Source organism: Centruroides vittatus, unplaced genomic scaffold, assembly GCF_030686945.1.
Source record: "Centruroides vittatus isolate TY-2023 unplaced genomic scaffold, ASM3068694v2 contig_971, whole genome shotgun sequence".
Taxonomy (NCBI): Eukaryota; Metazoa; Arthropoda; class Arachnida; order Scorpiones; family Buthidae; genus Centruroides; species Centruroides vittatus.
The window spans coordinates 1,820,895-1,842,618 of record NW_027122644.1 but is presented as its reverse complement, the minus strand read 5'-3'; the positions used below and the strand labels follow the sequence as shown (position 1 = coordinate 1,842,618).

Genomic DNA, 21,724 nt, shown 5'->3' with positions numbered 1-21,724 from the left:
ATGCCAAATTCTTGGGCTGTGTAAAGGCTATAAATAAATATTAGAAATTAATTAATTTGATTAGAGGTAGGCAGTTATGCTTCTAGACATTTATGGAATTTAATTTGGAATTGGTCATTATATTTAATACAAGATGGCAGCATAACTGCCTACCTCTAGTCAAATTAATCAATTTTTAATATTTAATTACAGCCTTTACATAGACCAAACCCCACAGTAATAAATGTAAAGTTTTATCTACTTTGATTTTGCATTATCCATCTGTTTTACAGTAAATAAAGAATAGTTCAATGTAAATTTACTTTGAACAACATTTCATTTTTGACAGAATTAAGCAGAATAATTTACAACAACAACTAAATATTTTCCACTAATGCATACAACAACCCAGAGATTGCACACACTGGCTAACACATTCAGAAAACCAATTTTCAATACTTAATACTTGTTTTTCTACAGTATTTCTCCTGATGATTCATAAAACAAACCTCGGAGTTCGTGAAATTTTATAACCCTTCCTATTAAACGTAAATGTTCTCACGCGGTAAAGACGTAAAGTTTACACTTACCGTCCAAACCTGTCAATTGTTTTCATCCTGATGACAACCTTAACCTCTAAACAATTGGTCTCGTGACATAGTTTCCCACTGGAAGCTATAAAACCCGCTTCTTCCTCCCCTCAGGGGAGTCTCTTTCAATCTGCCAATCGAGCGTGCTCGTGGACGAGTCGCGAAATAATAGTTCATCACAATCATGAATAATTGACCTTGTGCCTTGAGGATACCAAGTGCCTTATTCTGGAATCACGTCAAAAGTTTCCTCAGAGATCTTTAAGAGGCATGAAAATGATGTGTGTAAACTCTCTCTCGGGCTCCTCCTACACGTAATTGAGAGTTAGAAGTGTAGCTTAAATTTTTTGATTTCAATAAATCTTGTTTCGTTGTTAAACAGGTGTCTTTACTCGAATGTTGCCAACATCTTATCATTGGCTCCACTGACCTCCTCCACTCTCGTAACGCGTAACAACCATCCTTGACAAGTGAGCAAGTCATCGACCTGTTGCTGGAAGGAGCAGTCTGACTTCCTTCGACCTCCCCAGCAGCTCACACATGAGTGAAAAACAAATAGTGGTATCATTTTGGCAGGTCATATTTCAAAAATGAAGTGGTTTTTGGAGAACTTTTATAAAGGATTTTAGGCTTATTTTGACCTTAGAATCTATCACTAAAATATTGGCACAGAGTCCAAGTTATACCCTGTATAATTAGTTTTATCAGATATTCAATATTCAACATGTCATCTGAAATTAAATTCACTCTATTCTTAGAAACCAACTTTAAATTACTGGAAATTAGACTTAATATGAAAATTATCACCTTTAATTGTCCAGCACAAATGTTTTAACAAAAATAAAAATGTTTTCGATTGTTTTCAACAGTCATCTTCAGTTACAACTCAAATTAAAAAAAGAACAATAAAATGGAATTAAATACGAAAAAATAATAAATGCACATGCGCAACTATAAATATATCGCGCATGATGCCTAATATACATATATTACAGAATAAATGAATAAAATTATATAACAAAAATATGTGGCCGCATCCCTTGTATGTTGTTATTGTTTATCTTTATAAAACAATTTCCATGCGGTTGATAAAGAATCCGCGTCTCTATGATTGATACATCCCGTTTTTTCTTGGGCTTTATATATTTCTAGCTTTTCTAGATGTTTGATTGTATGTCTATTGTTCGTCGGCTTGATGACGGAAGCATGGTCCCACAATACCTCAATATCTTGTTGCTTGGCGTATGAAGCTAGAACTGTACTGTCCAGATTCTTATTAATCGAGTACTGGTGTTCTTTGATCCTTTGTTCTAAGTGCCGTAAAGTAGCTCTCACATAAACAATATCCGAATCAAATCGTTGGTCTTTTATTGGTATGGAGTAAACCCCCGTTAAAGAGTTCCGATCTTCTCTCTTCTTGTCATTCCTTAACAATTTGTAAACTGTCGGATTACATTGGTAAATGATACGTATATTATTGGCTTTAGCAATTTCGTTTATCATTTTGTTCAAGAAGGGATAATAATTGATTACCATCTTCTGTTTACCGTTATCTGCGGGAGAGTGATTACTTCGATTCTGGAACGTTGTGATAAGTTTTTCTACTATATTTCTCTGGTAACCTTGTTGTGTTGCTGTCTCGAGTATGTAATCCAATTCTTTGTAGGTATCACATATGTTTGTGCAATGAGTGTAGGCACGCTTGATCCAAGATCGGAACGCCGCATACTTAATATGCCTGGAATCTAGCGATTGATTCGGGATGATGATAATATTTAAACCTGGTTTCCGGTAAATGTTCATCTTGATTTCCCCTTCTCCGCAGGTGATATTAATATCGAGGAAATGAACATTATTATAGCTCTCCTGGTCCAGTTGTAAAGTTAAACCATAAGGGTTATCATTGATATCATTTAGGAATCGTTGAGTGTTGTGCTTATTATTCCATAGAATGAATATATCGTCTATGTATCTGGTGTATAGAATAATATCTTTTTGGAATCCGGGAAGAATAGTATTTTCGAGTTGTCATAACACCAAATCGCATAGTATAGCCGACATCGGACTACCCATTGGCACCCCTCTACCTTGCAGGAAAACTCTCCCTTCAAATTGAAAGAAGGATGTATAACATATTAAATCAGACAGCTCCAGGATGTGTTGATGGTATTTGTATGAATTCTCGATGTTTTTAAAAAGGAAATTCCTTAATGCACAGAAACGTGGGGGTAATTTTATAGAGGGATATAACGATTCGTAATCCATAACAGTCATGTACTCATCATCCTTGAGAGCAATGTTTTTGAGCTTCTCTATCAATTGTAGCGATTTGGTGATAGTGAAAGGGTGACTTGGTTCTTTAGAACAAATAAATCTTACTAATTGCTTTTCGATGCGAAACGTCGGAGAATTACATTTTTCTATAACCGGTCGTATTTGGCAACCTGGTTTATGAGTTTTCCCAAAAGCAAATATTATTGGTGCCTTTGGAGCAAGGACTGTAGCTTTCTGCATATGCAACAGGCGTGCTAATGGGGTTGCTGTGAATCTTTTGACTCTCCGTTGTGATGACTCCAAATAGTTGCAGGGTGCTAGCTGGCAATCAGTGTTCTCGATGTATTCTAGTATTTTCTTGTTATACGTGTCCCGTTTAGTAAGTACTATTTCTTTCAATTTATCTGTTTTCATGAGTACCACATTATTACTTTGCAACCATTGGCGCACTTTGCTTATGGTTGCCAAGAATTGCCTAGTATTAAAATTAACCCTTCTTTCATGAGCTACACGGAAACGTGTTTTCCAGCAGATGTAGTCCTGTTCAGTGCTATTCATGTCTTTTTTGTATAAAGATATTGAGGTATTGTGGGACCATGCTTCCGTCATCAAGCCGACAAACAATAGACATACAATCAAACATCTAGAAAAGCTAGAAATATATAAAGCCCAAGAAAAAACGGGATGTATCAATCATAGAGACGCGGATTCTTTATCAACCGCATGGAAATTGTTTTATAAAGATAAACAATAACATACAAGGGATGTGGCCACATATTTTTGTTATATAATTTTATTCATTTATTCTGTAATATATGTATATTAGGCATCATGCGCGATATATTTATAGTTGCGCATGTGCATTTATTATTTTTTCGTATTTAATTCCATTTTATTGTTCTTTTTTTAATTTGAGTTGTAACTGAAGATGACTGTTGAAAACAATCGAAAACGTTTTTATTTTTGTTAAAACATTTGTGCTGGACAATTAAAGGTGATAATTTTCATATCACTCTATTCTTTTTTTATATCAGCATATGAATTTTCTTGATGATGGTTTCAAGCTCATTTAAGAATCAAAAGTATTAAACTAGGTACAGTGGAACCTCGCTTAACAAGCACCTCTTATAATGAGTAATTTGCATAACAAGCAAAACAAATTGTAAAAATGACTCACTTAACAAGCGATGTTTGCATAACAAGTGACAAGGAGAGGGGAAGTCCTGGATTGTGCACATGCTACATCAGTCTGTGTTTAGCAGTTATTCCGCTAGCATCTTAGTGTCGCTTGTGATCACCCGTTATATAATAAGCACACCAAACAATATGCCAAATTCTTACTTGGGGAATGTTTACTAATTTCAGTTGACAGAAGCATAAAAAAACTAAAATTACTTTAAAAAATTGACAACTCTAGAGTTAGTACTTTGGCAGGGAATTTGAAAAGTGCTTTGTTTGGCCATATCTCAAAAATGAAGAGGATTTTAAGATAAAACAGAAAATTTTAAGCTTATTTTTGGTTCTAGAATCTATCCTTAAAATATTAGGACCAAGTTCAGTCACAGATTGTGTATACATTATTTTAAAATCAGTCAGATCAAAATGTTTATTCAATTTATCTCATTAAATGATATAAGGTTATGATGATAAGAATGAAATGATATTTTTGTTATATTACAGAAGTTTTAGCTTAATTTGTTATTAAAGAAAATATAAATTTTAATAGATATAATTACCATCAGATGAATTATGAGTATCTTGTGAAACTGTATTGTTATGAACAGAGCCTGAAATATACAGAAATTATAATCATTGTTTTTATTTTAATAATTTAAATATAAATTATTTTCTAAAATTGAACACACCATGAATATAAACTCCTGTATTATATAAGAAATTGCTCATAAATACCCAGTACACAATGGCACCACCAAGAAGTATAATAAAAGAAAACCAGACAGCTATCCATTCAGCCCATTTACCCATGAGATGTCTGCAGATATCAGAAAATTCTAGTCTCATATCAGATAAATCTGTAAAATTTTTAAAAATATATTGTGATCAAAATAAATTCATATACAGTAAAACGCATTACATAGGTGGTCATTTAATACAGGTAACTTATACGAAGACTATGTATAAACTATTCCATGCCAGAAATTTTTGCCCATTTTGACAGGTGCCCATCGAATGCAGGTGGTCGCCTAAGCAATTTTCACTGTATATGCATTTAAAACAATGTATTAATGCTCTTATTTATACACAATATTTTTATATCACTATAAATAAATTAGAAAAAAACAGCTATAGAAAAGATTTTTCTAGTTTTTTTTTATTTAGCTAACAAATAACAAAATTGAAGAAAAATATTTTTATTTCTATTACAAAATTTAAGATATTCAAGATATGAAAATTATTTAACTAAAATTAGTACAATTTTATCTTGTATGATTTTTTTATTAGTTACAATTTCATATTCTTTTGCACTTTACTAGAGTTAATAGGAATTTATCAAATAGTATAAGATTACTCAAAATATTTGATTTACAATCCAGTATTTCACCAACTCAGATTAAAGTTATAAAAATTGTGAATTGTATGAAATGTTGAGAAAAAAAAACTAAATGTAAATTTAAAGTCATAAGTATTATTAAAACTGATTTCTTAAAAGTTTACATAATGTGACCATGTGAGAAATTCCACATAAATAAAAAAAACTGTGTTTGAAACGTTGCTGAATCTCAATAACAAATTTTTGTAAACAAGGATATGATTAAGAGTAAATTTTACAATTATTGCTGTTAATAAAATTTGTGACAAAAATTTTTACTTTAAATTAAAAACAAATTGCATTTTTAATTTATCACTTTTTTTAGTATACAGTCAAACCTGTTTTCAAGTTCAATTTAATAAATATATTTTTAAAAAATTTGCTTGAAATTAAATTTCAATATTGTTATATGGATTTGAAGAAGTTGTTTCAATGAAGTAGTGGTTAGTTCAATATTAAATGAATTTTTTTTATTGAACAATCAATTAATACTTTAAAGTTTGATTAAATATTTTCAACCAGCAATATTTTTTATTAAATATTTAAACTTTTATTTTGATGTAAAATAAAAAAAAAAGAATTATTTCAAATGTACAAAGTAAAATATTTAGCATAAACTGAAGGAATACTCCAGAATATAAACTTGCAATACTTAAATATTTAACAAATAAAATTACCTGAGACACTTAAACAATCTTTATACGTAAGAACTTTTTAGTAATTCTTAGAATATAAAAAAATTATAAAACATATAAATTGTTACATTTTGCATATTATTTGGTCATATGGAATTTTTTTTTTGTAAGTAAATAAGCATGTTTTTAAAAGAAGTTAGTTGTTGTTATATTTGTCTATAGAGAACTGACAAACTTCAAAAGTTTCACATGATGTCCTTTGGAAAAATGTATGTATGTTAATAAATTATCTTTGATTTTGATTTTGTATTTGTTAATTATGGCCAGGATAGAGACAAATCCAGGGCCATTGTTCTGTTTGCCACAACAAATTGGTCAGGCTGATATGCAAAGAAGGGTGCACGGCAGGCCACGCAAGGACAATTCCAAAACGCTCGATAGAGATAGTATTCTTCACCTAGTAACACTCCTAATTGACTATCAAGCTGAGCAAGAATATTATAAACATGACTCCAATGATGTGAGAAATGCCAAAATACAGGACTATTTTGAAATGATTCGAGAAACGGAATTACAAGTGCCAGAAGAACCTCAATACTCTTTGAAATCAATATATGAGTTAATACAAGAAAAATTTACAACTAAATACAGAGCTTCAAACAATCAAATCAGAAGTCAATTTATTGAAAGAAGCAAATATAATAAGTCAAGGCAAAACCACAAAAAATCATGCAAAAATTAGAAGAAATGGATATAATTACCAAAGAAATTTGCCAGATTAAAGGCATGTTAGAATTCAAAATTGACCAATTAGTTAACGAAAAAACTAACAAAAACATTCTAATTATAAATTACCCATTCAAATCTACAGAGTATCTAACCAAAATAGAACAATTTATTAACACAGATTTGGGTACATCAAATAACCATATAGAAAGTTTAATCAAGATAACAACTAGTGATCTTAAACCAATCGTGAAAATCATACTAGACTCTGTACATGTTAGAAATTCCATTCTTAAAGAATTCTGGGCAAAGAAAGCTAATTTCAATATAGAAGAAAAACAAAAAATGATATTTATGGCGGATCTATGTAAGAGATCGAGGCTAAGAAAGAAAAAATTACACACAATAGCCAAACAAGAAAAGACCAAAAGGAAACAAAATAAGAATAAGAGATGATTACTATATTAGTGGAGAGAATATTTTTACATATTATTTCAATTTAGATAAGATTATTCAAATAAAAGGTTTTTTTAGGAGTAAATTAAATAAACCTTTGACTACGTACTCAAAAGCACGTAATGACATTAGGAATTCTCTCAATTCACACAATAAAAAAAAAGAAGACTGCCAGAAGTAGATAACAATCAAGAATGTAGTACACAAAACCAGATAGATACTAATATTGATTCAGTCATACCTTCCAATCTAGGACTATCTACAAATCGCCTAGATGCCAAAATTCTAATAAATTTTTGGAATATTCAAGGACTTCAAGAAAAATATATAAAGATACCCTACAACAACACATGGAAACTAATACAGTCATTGGCTTTTCAGAAACCTGGTTAACAAATTTAAAAACAGAAGATAGGGAATATTTGGAACGGAAATTCATAGTAATAGAAAGCAAAGCACAGAGATCTAGTAAGTTTGGTTGCCCTCCTGGAGGTTTATTACTATTAATAAAAAGACACCTTGGTGAGCTAAAATGATACAAAATAGATGTCAATTATATATTTGTAAAAATTGAACTCAGGCAGTGTTATAGATCAGTTTGGGATGAATCATGTTTAGGTGTCATACTCATATATTTCTCACCATCTACAGATAGAAAAAACTAAATTATATGAAATCCAAAATATTATAGTCCAGAAACTGAATATAATTAACTTTTGGATTATGGGTGGAGATGCTAATGCCGAATAGGTGAAGAAACGGATACAAAATATAAAAGTAACAACATAATGATGAATAATGTTAGAGTATCCAAAGATAAAAAAACTAACATAGAAGGAAGAATACTACTTGAATTTGTACAAAATAATGCTTTATATATTTTGAATGGCAGGTTATGTGGTGACTGTCCTGCTGAATATACCTTTATATCCCATTCTGGTAAGTCCATAATTGACTATATTATCTGCTCCGATTCTATTTTAGATCACACCAAAAAGTTAAATGTTTTAATGATGAATCTGATCATTTCCTGGTACAGTTGGAACTATGTGGAATAATAGTGGAGAAAATGAGTTACATAATTGCGCAAAAAGTCAAAATTAAAGTAAAGGCACTAGTTGACGATTCAATAAACAGAAATTTATGAAAGAAATCGTTAATAAGGTTAGTGAGATACTAGAGCTAGAGTACAATAATACACCTATGTAAACTATGACAATTTACTGAGACTAATTTATTTGTATTGTTATAAAAGCTGTATAACCAATAAGAAAATAATATATAAACAATGTTGATTTGATAATAGCTGTTATTTTCATAAAATTAAAAAACAGCAGAGTCTACAACATTTCAGAAATACAAACTTGGACCTATTTGGAAAATAAGAAAAGATACTTAAATCTAGTAAAGCAAAAAAGATGAAATATTTTTCTGAATTGAGTGATATATTGTTAAAATCAAGAGATTCAAAAAAGTTTTGGAACATTATAAATAAATTTTGAAAAACTCCACTAAAAACAAATGATAAATGTGTGTTATACAAAAGTTGGTGCCAATATTTTAAAGAATTTTCAGATAAATACAAAAATTATAATAAGGTGATAACCATTCAATTAATTATACCCTTGAACCAGCCATTTGAAGAAGTATTCAATGCAGAAAATTTATGCAATTGTATTAAAAAACTGAAAGAAAAATCAGCATCTGGTTTCGATACAATCAATAACTATATAATTAAAAACCTACCGATAGATATCATTAAGTTTCTGGCTAGACAATTTAATGAGTTTTATAAATCAGGTATAATTCCTAAAAATTGGAATATAGTAATTTTCTGCATGATATTTAAAAAACGCAAAAGGAATCTTCCTGTCAACTACCGCCCTATTGCCCTCCAGTAGGCATTTTGTAAGCTGTTTACATCAGTGTTATTGTTTTCCAACTGGATAGATAGAAACAACTATAGAAATAATAAGCAATTTGCATTTATTAAGAATGGAGGTACCCAAACAGCACTTTTCACATTAATTGCATTGATCCAACTGCAACTGTATAAAAAGAGAGACAGAGTTTTTGCACTATTTCTGGACATAGAAAAAACATTTGATTCTGTGGTAATTACAGCATTACAAAGAAAGTTGACTAAATATCATGCTAACCCTTATTTAGTGAGAATAATAGAGTTATTTGGCTGATATAAAGTAATAGTTAAACAAGACATCAGGGAGTGGCCATTGTTGGACATAGAGAGAGGTTTATTACAAAGAGACCCCTGGTCTCCACATCTCTTTAATTTCTTTATGTTTGATTTAAATGAATGTTTTGAATGAGATGATGACGACTTTACTATTGATGGACAAATTATCCACTCAATATCATATGCTGATGATGTCATGATAGTAGCGCTGACAGCTGCATCTCTTCATAGAAAAATTAAATCTGTGCACAATTATTTTGATAAATTAAAACTGAAAATTAATCCAACTAAATCATCAATAATGATATTTCGGAATGGGTCCAGACTCCCCAACAAATCTACTTCATTTTACCTGAATAATGAGCAACTTACAATAGTACAAGAAACAAAATTTTTGGGAATAATTCTGACTCCAACTTGACCTTTCAAAAAACATTTAAAAAAAATTAAGGCCAAATCCAATGTTTCGATCAATAATATGACAAGATTGTTTACCAAAACTAAACTAAAGAATATAATTGTTCATTTTAAACTATTTAATTCGATAATCATTAATGCCATAGGATATGCTTCATCAATATGGAGTCTCACAAGTTATAAAAAATTTGATATAATCCAAAACAAATTCTTCTGTAAAATCTTTACACTAGAATACAATATCCCGGAATATGCATTCAGATTAGAACTTAACAGATTTAAACTTACTCCTTTCTTTATAAAACAGATTTATTAAATTTTTGACTATAATTAGAGATAACGGAAATCTATCTATTAAATTGCTGACTTTGTTATACAAAAAATCCTGTCAAGATATGCAAAGAAAATTTTGGATAGATCAAATGAAAAGTATTGTTAATAATTATGGTGTTTCTTTAGGACCACTTTTGGAAAAATCCGAAATTAGTAATCTAATTATATCCCAGTTAATCCAAAGTACTCTAGAAGTCTCATTGTCACAAGACATTGAAGAAATGCATAACCGGAAAAAACTGGAATGGTATAGTATTATCCTCAAATATCCATATAATAATAATAATAATTATATGTTAACAAACATACCATTTGTAATTAAAAAATTTTTTATTCAACTCAGACTAAACAAAGAGATGATCATGCTAAATAACAAAATCTATGAATCTTCTAGATCTCACTGCTTAAGATGTAATGAAATATTAACGGAATTTCATATGTTCTGTGAGTGCAAGGAGGGTCAAGAATTAAAAATTAAAATGGATCTGAGTCAGCTAAATAAATATAGTAAGGAAAATCAAATGTATCAATTTTTCCATTTAGCAAATATTGGTACGATATACAAATTGTACAATTTTTCAAAAAATTTTTGTAATCATTGTCTTTAACTAAAGAATAACTAACTTTGATATATAAAGAAAACATATATCACGTGTGTAAAGGTTACACAAATCCACCGTCTACTGTGATGATAAAATGTATTTCTATTATATTGTAATTATAATTCCCCAATGTAATAGGCTACAGCTTATTATGAATAAAGATAATTTGAAATTGAAATATTTGTCTGTATATTCTTTCATAATTACACTTATATTCTTTTGAATTACACTGCATATATTTTAAATTAAACTTTTATAACATAAAAATTTTACATACCAGTCAATTTTGACATGTTTAAAATTCTATAAGCTGTATAAAAACACAGACAAGCCATAACTACCATTAATGCTACAGCACATGCAAATCCAGCCTAAAAACAAAGGATTGTAAATTATCTTAAAAATGCTTTTAAAAAATGTATAAAGATGTTTTATAAACCTTTTGTATAGTCCATGGAATGCTAAGCAATGAAGTTCCCATCATTGTGTTCCATATTGCAAATCTGTCAGAATGCAAAAAGTAAATTAATAAACTGCATTTTACCTAATAATACAATTATTTTATACTTACATTGTGATAATACTATTTTGCTTTCCTTTTTTCTTTAATATAAAACTTAGTGGATGAAAAAAAACAAGTGGTACAACATGATCAGGTATACTCTAAAAAATATTTAAACAGATAAAATTTAAAATAATTTGACTGTCAGTATTCTTCTGTACAACTTAAGTTTAAAAACAAAAAATAATCAAATTACCTCTATTACTAAAAGTTCAATTTATATAAACTATTTTGAATGATTTAGTGAGTTCAAAGTGTACAAAATTTTTTTAAAGTTAATACAATTAAAAATTTTTAAAATATATTAAACTTCTCACAAGTTTGACAATTAAATTCCAGTTTCAGTCCTTTACAAGTATATAAAAATACTTTGAGAATACAATTCAAGTTTGTGATATCTAACCTGACTACCAACACCTGTAATAAGCATGGCCAACAACTGTGGATAATACAGCCTATTAAAATGTAAAGAATACTTATAATTTTCATGAGAATATAACTTCTATATTTCAGCCATAAAATCCTAACTATTGGCATGGTTGTTAACACTCTGTTTCTCATGCAATCTTCTACAGCAAAGACAAGGGATATTTTTTTTGTTTTTCTGATTTCAGCACAGTGAAAAGAGAGCACTTGCAAATATTAAATGAAAAACACTAGAAAATGGACTATGCATCAATGATCATGTCTAAGTTATGTTGTTTTAGAAATTGTTTTGTGGTGTCCTAAACAACTTAAATTATAGAAAATAAACGTGCCAAAGAGAAGAAAATTTATAAATTTGTATGGTGAATGGAAATATAATTCTTTTTAGTCATGATTAATGATTAAGGCATAAACTAAACAGCACCATTTATGTCTTTACAAAAAAGAAGTCTTGCAACATCAATTACTGCTCAAGAAATAAATATGATTGTTTTTCAGTATAATTTTATAAGAATAAGTTAATAAATGTTTATAAAATGATAAAAATGTAATGATAAATCATTGATACTTTTGACTCATGAACCCACTATAGTTTGGCCTAGCATGTTCAAGTTCATTCAATTCATTCATATAGATAAACATATGTGAATAAATACACTATCATTTATATTACTGAAACATTATTGCTATTATTTGTAGTTTTATAAGCAAACACAAAGTAATTTTAAAGAGAAGTTTTAACAATATCAAAAGCTTTTCAATTCTATATGTACAATTTTCTTTAAATTCAAGTAATCATGAACTTTATTTCATAATTCATTCATATTTTAACATTTGGTAATTAATCTGTCATATTTTAATGTTTAATTCATATTTAAAATTAATAAATTATTTCAATGTTTATTTTATCAAAATTAAAATTTTATGAAATTAATATGCAGGCAGTTATTTTTATTCCTGAAGTATAAATTGAATATATGAAAGGTTATAAAAATTAGATAAGTATAATTTTTAATAAATTGGCAATAAAAATTTATAACATATTTTACCAGTGTATCTACTCCAGGATCTGCTAATCTATTATAATATTTATATCTTTGGTATGAAGCTGCTTCCACACTGTCATGACAGACACTGCCTTCTTTGTTAAAAGGATAGTGATATGGTCTCCTGAAAATTTCAGTAAAAAAATAAAATAATTAAATTCGATTTCAAAATTATGCTATTAACATGTCATGAAAATAAATTTTAATCAATATTAGAAATATCTAAAAATCATCAATTATTATTACCAGTACATTTTATTATATGGTAAAAATATATTATAATAGTCCCTCTTATATCGTGCATATAGGGAAACAAACCAAATAAGCCCTATATCAGATGGCATGATGTAACCGATGTATCATTATTGGCTAAAGAGCTTTTATATTTAGAAAACAAAAAATAATGTGATTATATCTGAATGAGTACACTCAAACCTGTTTTTGTGCGGTTTTTTTTTGTGCGATGTTTTTATTTGTGTGATTTGTTTTGTGCAATTTTTTTTGTGCGGTATACCAATTTGATTGAAATTCATATACCTCACAAAAAAAATCGCAAAAATAAAAAATCACACAAAAACAGGTTTGAGTGGGTTGCAGAAACAAATATACACTACCATATATGTTTACAAATTCAAATTCTGATTAAATAGAACAATAGACAATATATTTGAGTTTTATTTTATAAAATGTGGTATATTAAGTCACTTAACAGTTTGATATCTTCTAAATTGAAATACAGTGGAACCTCACTTAATGAGCACCTCGCACAATGAGCAAAACAAATTGTAAAAATTTGCCTCACTTAACGAACGATATTTTGCATAACGAGTGATGAGGAGAGGGAAAGTCCTAAATTGTGTGCATGCAGCATGCTCCATTAGTCTGTTTAGCATTCCTTCCGCTAGCATCTTAGTGTCGTTTGTGATCACATATTTATCCAAACTTGTGTTCACACATATTACTTATAAACATCAACAACCATAGCCCGTTATATAATAAACATGCCAAACGATATTCCAAATTCTTGGATCATTAAATGTAATGACTGATTCAAAATTAAATTTTAGAAATGTCTGAATAAAAAATTAACTATTTATAATTATTAAATTTAATACGAGATGGAAACATAACTGCCTACCTCTAGTCAAATTAATTAATTTCTAATATTTAATTATAGCATTTACATAACCCAAGAATTTGGCATATCATTTGGAGTGTTTATCAAACATATTAGCTGTAATTTTTTTTTGTTTCTGCAAATCAATTATCATTCCAGGATGGTTCATTCCACGCTAGGAGAAAAGATGATGATGATTCACGCACTTTAACAGTGTACATTGTACAATTTTTTTTTTGAATAAACGTTATACATAAAACATTTGAGCATTTTCTCAGCGTGGAATGCATTATTGCATTTTACATTAATTTCTATGGGAAAAATTGTTTCGCTTAACAAGTGTTTCGCATTACGAGTAAGACTCTGGAATGAATTATGCTCGTTAAGTGAGGTTCCACTGTATATTAATAGATTGTGTCAAATATTTAAATTTCAGCAAAATTTTACTTAAATACAAATTTCTGTATGGAAGTGAATCCAATTTTTAAAGTTAAGATAGTCTTTTGATTTATAAATTTCTTATATTTAAGTGCATTTAACATAATTTCTCAGATTTTTGGTTGCACTTTTCTAGTACATTAATGATACCATTTATTGATTCATAATTAACATAAGTATAAGTTATAGGCTTATAACATAAACGTATAAGTGATGACAACTGATCTTTCATACATTTTGTAAGTTACCCTTGCCATATTAAATGTTCTTTAATCACAAAAATAAGACTTCTGGAAATTTATCTTAAAGAAACTTATAAAAGGAGAGAAATTTAAGTTTTCAATTGCAAATTTCTGTGTATATCCTGTCTACTTGGACCTTATTTATTAATAGGTCTTATTATACTGGTGTAGTTTTCGATTAGCAAATTCAAAAGAACTTAGTCAAAAGTCAAAGATATTTAGTTTAATCCCAGAATTTTATTCAATCTGGTATTATGTAATTTCAACCAATTTGACATCATTTAATCATTTTGATTAATTTATTCAAATTAATCAAATTATTTATTCATCAATGATTCAGTTAATTATTATAATAATACAATCAAATGGAATTATATAATTTGATGATTTTATATTTTTAAAAAATTTGATATACACAGTTTTATATTAAACCTAAAAAATCATTTAAATATCATTTGAATAAATTACAAATGATATTTAACAAAATTGAAACAATTCCAAACAAATCAAGTTCCCATAGTAACAACAAAAAAGAAGTCTATTTTAAACATGAGAATTTATGTATTAAAAAAATAATATAACTAGAAATACAAATTATTTTATAAATCAGAAAAATTTTGTTTCAACGGAAGTATATATTTCAAGAAATTTAAAAAATAATGATTAAACATTTATATAAAATTTATATGAAAATTTGCCTGTTCTTAATATTTATCATAAATATGATGAATATAAAATAATTTAGCATTGTTGTAAAAAAAAAATAAATATATATTAAAAGTTAAAAAACTGCAAAAGCACTGTTTCCAGGTACCAAAAAAAATTTGTTCTAAGTACATTGTTTATGAAAGCAGCACTTATATGTTATCATATACAATATGTATAATTTAAGGAATAAGAATACAATATAAAGAATTAAAAATTACTTTTGATTGTTTTTAACTTAAAATAAAATTAAAATGGCTTGTATTTTTTATTTACTTCCATTTTTTTATTAATCTTAAAATAGCAACAAAAATAATCTTTATATTTTAAAATAATATTTTACTGCTATATAATTTGTTTAAGATAAGAAAGAAAAAATAGTTTGTTTAAAAACTTCTAGTCTATGAAAATAATGCAAAAATAAATAATTGATATAAAACTTACAAGTGGAAGAGATAATACAGATAAATAATCAAATACAGAAGGAATATCAAAATCAAAATTAAATATTACAAATTTTTGTAAAAAAAATCTCTTCATCAACTAATTGGACAAATTAAAACAGATTTAACAATTATCTATCCATGTATTTCTAAAAATATTTCAATTAGTAATTAAATAATATATCAAGAATATTCTATATAAAACTTGCTGATGAAAAAAATTTGTTATATGAAGTTTTAACATATAAAAATATCATCATTATAAATTATAAACTATTTTTTTCTGTTTTGTACATTAAATTTAAACATTATATTTAAATGAAATGCATTAATGGAAAAAAATTGCAACACCCCGAGAATGTGTTTCAATTTATTCAAGTCACATCTATATGGTATCACTTGCAATTAAGGTAGAACCTACTTTCATCACTAAATACTATTGAGTGTAATTCCATCCTCCAAACAAACCTCTCACAACACAGCTGGAACTGTATGCCAGTGTAAATGAGTCTGGTCAGAGACATATGTGTTTAGTCATACTGCAAGTAAATGATTCACAGTGATTTGTATTGATATCCCTAGTACCACATTTGCTCTGATGCATGCAACAGATGCTGTGAAGTCTTCTACAACTGCCGTTACAATGCATTGTTCTTGTCAGTCATCTGAACTAAATGACAATCCAGAACTTTGTCTACAGGTACAGGAATGTTCAATTGCTCACTGTTGTCAACATAAAAACCCATAGATTGTCAAACATATGCAGCAATCCTGCAATAAGTCCACCCAGTCTCTCAAATACCTACAATAAATTCCCCTTTCAAATAACTAATTGCACAAAAAGAGTGAGCATATGTACTTGTCCTGACATGACAACTGCTTGCACTTCACTATTATGCAAAAGCTACACCATACTAAACCTTACTGTACCACATATCAATGTCACCAGTTCATACACAATATGGCAATATGCCATATTAATGTATATATTAGATATAAGTTTGGTTTAAGTTTTCTTTCTTCTTTGTTCTTCCTTTTGTTTTCTCAAATTTTCTATTAACATTCCTTCCTGTGGGTGGGGTAACCCTTTCCACGAACCATGTTAACAATGAAAAGTGAAGTCCCCGAGGCTACTAGAATGATAAGAAGGTTCATTTTTGGGTCGGACTCTCGGTAAAGGTAGACATGCGACAGTTATGCTCCCTCGTCGTCTAGAAGGAAAAAGGGAGACAAAGGTGGCCTACAGAAAGAGAAAGGACCCCGCTAACGTAAAAGAGAGAGAGAGACAACATCCCTTGTATCAGGAGAATCTTTGAAGATATCCAAAAAAGATCATCGAGAAATGATTTAGAGTGGTTCCCCCACCAGAAGAGTGTCAATACCAAACAGAGAACCCGAATATTCTTTATAACCTCCTCTATCATACTAAAACTTCTTGCTATTCTTCCTTTCCTTTTTAGTTTATAATTCAGTGTAAGTTAATCATAAGATTACAAGTCGGTCTTTTCTTATTTGTCATGAGTGCGTTCCTTTGATCTGTATTCGCTCAATTCCTTGCCCCGGTTTTGGATATTGTATAACATTAAGAGTTGGAATCTGAAATAATTCTGTATGTTGCTAATCACATGAAAAAAATAAATAATTGTTGTTTATTTTTTTTTGTGTACTGCCTCTCGTGGACTATTGTACACTCACGTGACTATCACAACAGAGAGCACAACAATTTAAGTGATACAACACTATGTAATAACTAAAAGCTTTTGAAAATTTAATCAGAAAATCTACCACTCAGCTTGGTTAAGCTGTTCCAATATGTGTCTACATTTACATCATCTTTCAGTGTGTTTTAATTTTTTTCCTCTTACAAGTTAGTGTATAAAATTTATGTATGTAAATAAATTATACATATATATATATATAGAGAGAGAGAATTTTCCAGAAATTATAAGCTCTCAATACTTTTAATCTAGAATGTCAATTTGACAATTGTCCATTCTTTTTAGTTATAAAATTTTTATTGCGCAATGAAGAATAATTCTCAAGATTTTATCTTTGTTAGAAGTTGTTGACACTGCTGGGATTGTAGACTAATCTACAAGAGAAAAATGTAAATAGAAACTAGAGCCAAATATCTTGAGAGATTGTTTTTGATTCCTGAAATTTTTCCTTATATCCCTTCTAGTTAATAGTTCTATAGGCCTATATTAAAAAAAATGGCCTTTTTTATTTATAAAAGTTATCTCTCAATTGCTCACTAGAAAAAACTTTATAACCTAAATATTACATATATTTAACAAATAATGAAATACCTATATATATTTAATAAACAGTCAAATTTTATTAGAATACCATGTAGCACTTTTTCTAGTTAATCATCAACATCTTTTAATAAACACATCTATATCATATAAGCAATTTTAATACTCTGAAATCAATATTTTCCTCTTTATAACTACTTTCAATTTTCTGGGATTTAATTTTTGCAGGCTTATAGCTCACAACAGGTTTGTGGAATCGTAGTTCCTTTCAGTTTTTTGCCGACATACGAACGACCTATAATCCTTATGGGGTTTAGTTGGCCTCCGAAGAGATAAAATTTTATCTTTTTATCTTCATTGATTTAAGCACAATGAACTATAATAGACAGCATATCAAACTTCATAGAAAAACAAATTTTCAAATTGTCGAAAATAAAAATTGTTATAAAAGTGGTAATCACAGAAAATTTCTAATTTATTCCTTAACTTTATTATTATTAAAATTTTAAAGATACAATATTTATTTTCAAGTTTTTAATTTTCATATATAATTTTCCTGAATCCATTATACTTGATATTTACAAGTTCAAAAATTTTCAATAAGAAAAAATTCTTGTAAAGAAACAAACAGAATAAAGCTATCTGTATTTATAATTCTTAAATACAGCAGAATATTTAAAAAGCTAATTAGTTAACATTGTTAAATTATCATATATATCACAATTCTATGCATAATATTATCATATATATCACTCACAAAATTTTTTATCTTTTTGATAAGATGATTTGCTTTCACAATGAAATATATTTAATGTTTCCTATAGATTTAATGAAAAAATTAATTCAAACAAATATAAATATTTTGTGTTGGATTACATATTTTATAATTTTATTGTTCTCTGTTCAAACTTATCTGAAGTAATATCTGAAATTCATTTTTATTTCTCAGTAAATATGAATTAAATATAACGAATGCAATGAATATAGCCTAAATTATATACTGGTATATATATTGTTGCTATACAACAACATATATAGAAATCATAAAATAATTTCAAAACAAAGTAATCAGATAAAAAAGTAATTTTATTTCAAAAAAATTATTTCTAAATTTCAATTATTAAAAGCAATCTGTTTTGGAATTCACTTTCATAACAAACGAAGAATAGAGTAATTGTACTGTACATTACTGTTTTTTTTTAAATTTTTAATGCTTTTATTAATGTATGTTACGTTCAAGTTTAATATAGTTTAATCTAGATCCATTAAAGATGTATAAACAGTATTGTAAATTATAATGGAAGATAAGATGCATGTAAGCATACCTTTCCTCTCAATATGAATGGAAAAAGTTTGCATACATGCATATGATCCACTGATCTTAATTCATTAACAACAATAAATCCAAAATCTGTAACATAATTAGAGTAAGCATAGAATTTATCAAGCATAAAAAGAAATATAACACAATTAGAAATTGTCTGAAACGGTTGTCAACCAAGCAAATTTAAATCATTTTTATATAAACACATTTAAAATTACCTATTTACTGGTTGTTGTCTATTTTGAATACAGGATGAATCGCTCGGACCGACGGAATCGTAATCACAAGAATCACTGTTAATTGAATGAGGTAATAAAGGTTGTCTTACATCGTCCTCCATTTTGTTTAACGATGGTAAATTCTCTACTTCATCTCAGCGTGTGTAAATTACATTGTCAAACCGGTTGTTTCTACACAGATATTAAACATGTACTATGGAATCAGCTGATAATATCACGTGACTGAGAGTGAAAATCATCGATTACGTTGAAAGGAATTTATAAAAAAAAATTATAAATACATACGATAATCGTTTCTGATGTTCATAAATTGATTTCGTTACGAATTAAAATTTTTTGCATAAGATATTTTTGCACTTTGTTTTTCCTTTGGAAAATTCAATGTTATATTAATTAAAAGTAAGGATTTATTGACAATTTTCTATAAATACGGTACTTTTGTTTAAATGTAACTTTTCAAATTTATTTCGATTAGGATCGCTTTTATTTTCAGGAAATTACAGTTCCAATGGAAAATTAAATTACTTAAATAACATTTCTTCATTTAACTCATAAGCGTTCGACGAGCGATGAGAATTGTGTTATTTGAATCTAGCAGTATAATTTTAAATATAAAAAAAATATTCATTTATTAATCAGATAAATATAAATATGACTTATTTAAACGTTAATTAATTTCATTTTTTTAAATTAATGGGCGATATTTTTAGGGGTTATTATTTATCTTTGTAACATTATCTGTTTATATCACGATTATGTAATTTTTTTTAAATGAAAGTCGATACTAGTTGCTGGCCGGAGTTTATAATTTCGACCTTTAATATTTTTGTAGAGAATTTAGTAAGAATTTTATCATACGAATCTAAGTTCACGCGTTTAAAAAACATATATGTTATCAGCTGCAGAAAATCTTAATTCTAGAGAACAAAGAATCTTTCAGATTCAGACAAGCTACATTGAATGTTGGAGAGATGATGGAGAATTAACTGAATAATTAAAGTTCATGTTATCGGAGAAAGTTTTTAAAATTTATTGACTGTTATATATCACAGCAACGTGAAAAAATTAGATCGATGGCAACGCTAAACTTGGGCGATCTGCCGAGAGAGGAGTGCCTCTCGGGAGGACTTTCTACAAGAAGCATGCCCGTAGAAAAAACTCGAATGATGATAGAGTGTTTCGGCTTGTAAAATTAAAATCAGTAACAAATCTTAGAATAAAGCATGCTTTTCGATATGGCATATTTACCATGATGAACATCACACGTTCTTGTAATAGTCGTTGAAGCGTTAAATTTATTATCTCTTCGACTGTTATCATTTAGGGCCAATAAAATAAAATAAAACTAAATCAGTTCTACATTAAAAATAAAAAAATAATAATAATAAAAGCGAAGAATAGATAGTGTTTCTTTTCATTCAAACCAAAGTGATTTTTAGAACCACGAGTTTCTTATAATAAATAGTTTGGGCACCATTGCAGATTTCTCTGATTAAATTTAAAAGAAGTAATCAATAATGAAGTGTCTGACAAATTAACATATGTTTCTTTCCATCAATATTTTGATATTACACTAACGTAACCAGGGAATTAAAAGATTATAGCCCTCCCAAAAATGGATTATTCAATAAAAAATTTAATAAAAATCTTAAAAAATCAATATTAATTTTAATATAATCGTATATAGGCTAATTTTTTATTGTTGTTCTAAAAATATCTGTATTAAAAAAATAAGCTATATAAAAACATAAAAGACTGCTGTAATTTCTTATTTGTTAAGCTTCTATCAGATTTAATTCTTACCTATGCCATTGGATACATGCTGAAAAATCTAAAACGAATTCTCGATTCCAATGAAATCCAAACTTATCGTGAATTAAATAAGTAGGATTATCTAAAATCTAAAATTAATATGATTAAAGCACAATAAAGACAACATTCATCGAAATTTAGAAATAATTTGCAGAAATCCTTTCTCAGAAATGATACGAAACAGTCACTTTTACCTACTTTTGTAGTTACAACATAAACTGACCTCTGTCATGTTATTCATCTGGATAAATCAAAGCTGCGTGTCTAATCTTAAAAACTATAGGACTCGTTAAACCTTATTGTGAAATAGTATAAAGAATCGAATGTATCTTTTGTGCAATTAGGTGAAAGT

At 28.2% G+C, this 21,724-nt stretch overlaps 1 protein-coding gene across 1 annotated transcript in view; it reads right to left on the bottom strand.

Moving 5' to 3' along the window:
• Positions 1 to 19,870, bottom strand: part of LOC136985533 (sodium-coupled neutral amino acid transporter 9 homolog) — a 28,334-nt gene extending 8,464 nt beyond the window's left edge. The window contains exons 1-7 of the mRNA XM_067282828.1: positions 19,540 to 19,870; positions 12,798 to 12,918; positions 11,332 to 11,423; positions 11,200 to 11,263; positions 11,038 to 11,131; positions 4,709 to 4,876; positions 4,580 to 4,630 (exon numbers count right to left, since the gene is read on the bottom strand). Coding sequence (XP_067138929.1) covers positions 4,580 to 4,630; positions 4,709 to 4,876; positions 11,038 to 11,131; positions 11,200 to 11,263; positions 11,332 to 11,423; positions 12,798 to 12,918; positions 19,540 to 19,661 — 712 coding nt within the window. The 5' untranslated portion in view covers positions 19,662 to 19,870. The remainder of the gene's footprint in view (positions 1 to 4,579; positions 4,631 to 4,708; positions 4,877 to 11,037; positions 11,132 to 11,199; positions 11,264 to 11,331; positions 11,424 to 12,797; positions 12,919 to 19,539) is intronic.
• Between the last annotated feature and the right edge of the window lie 1,854 nt (positions 19,871 to 21,724).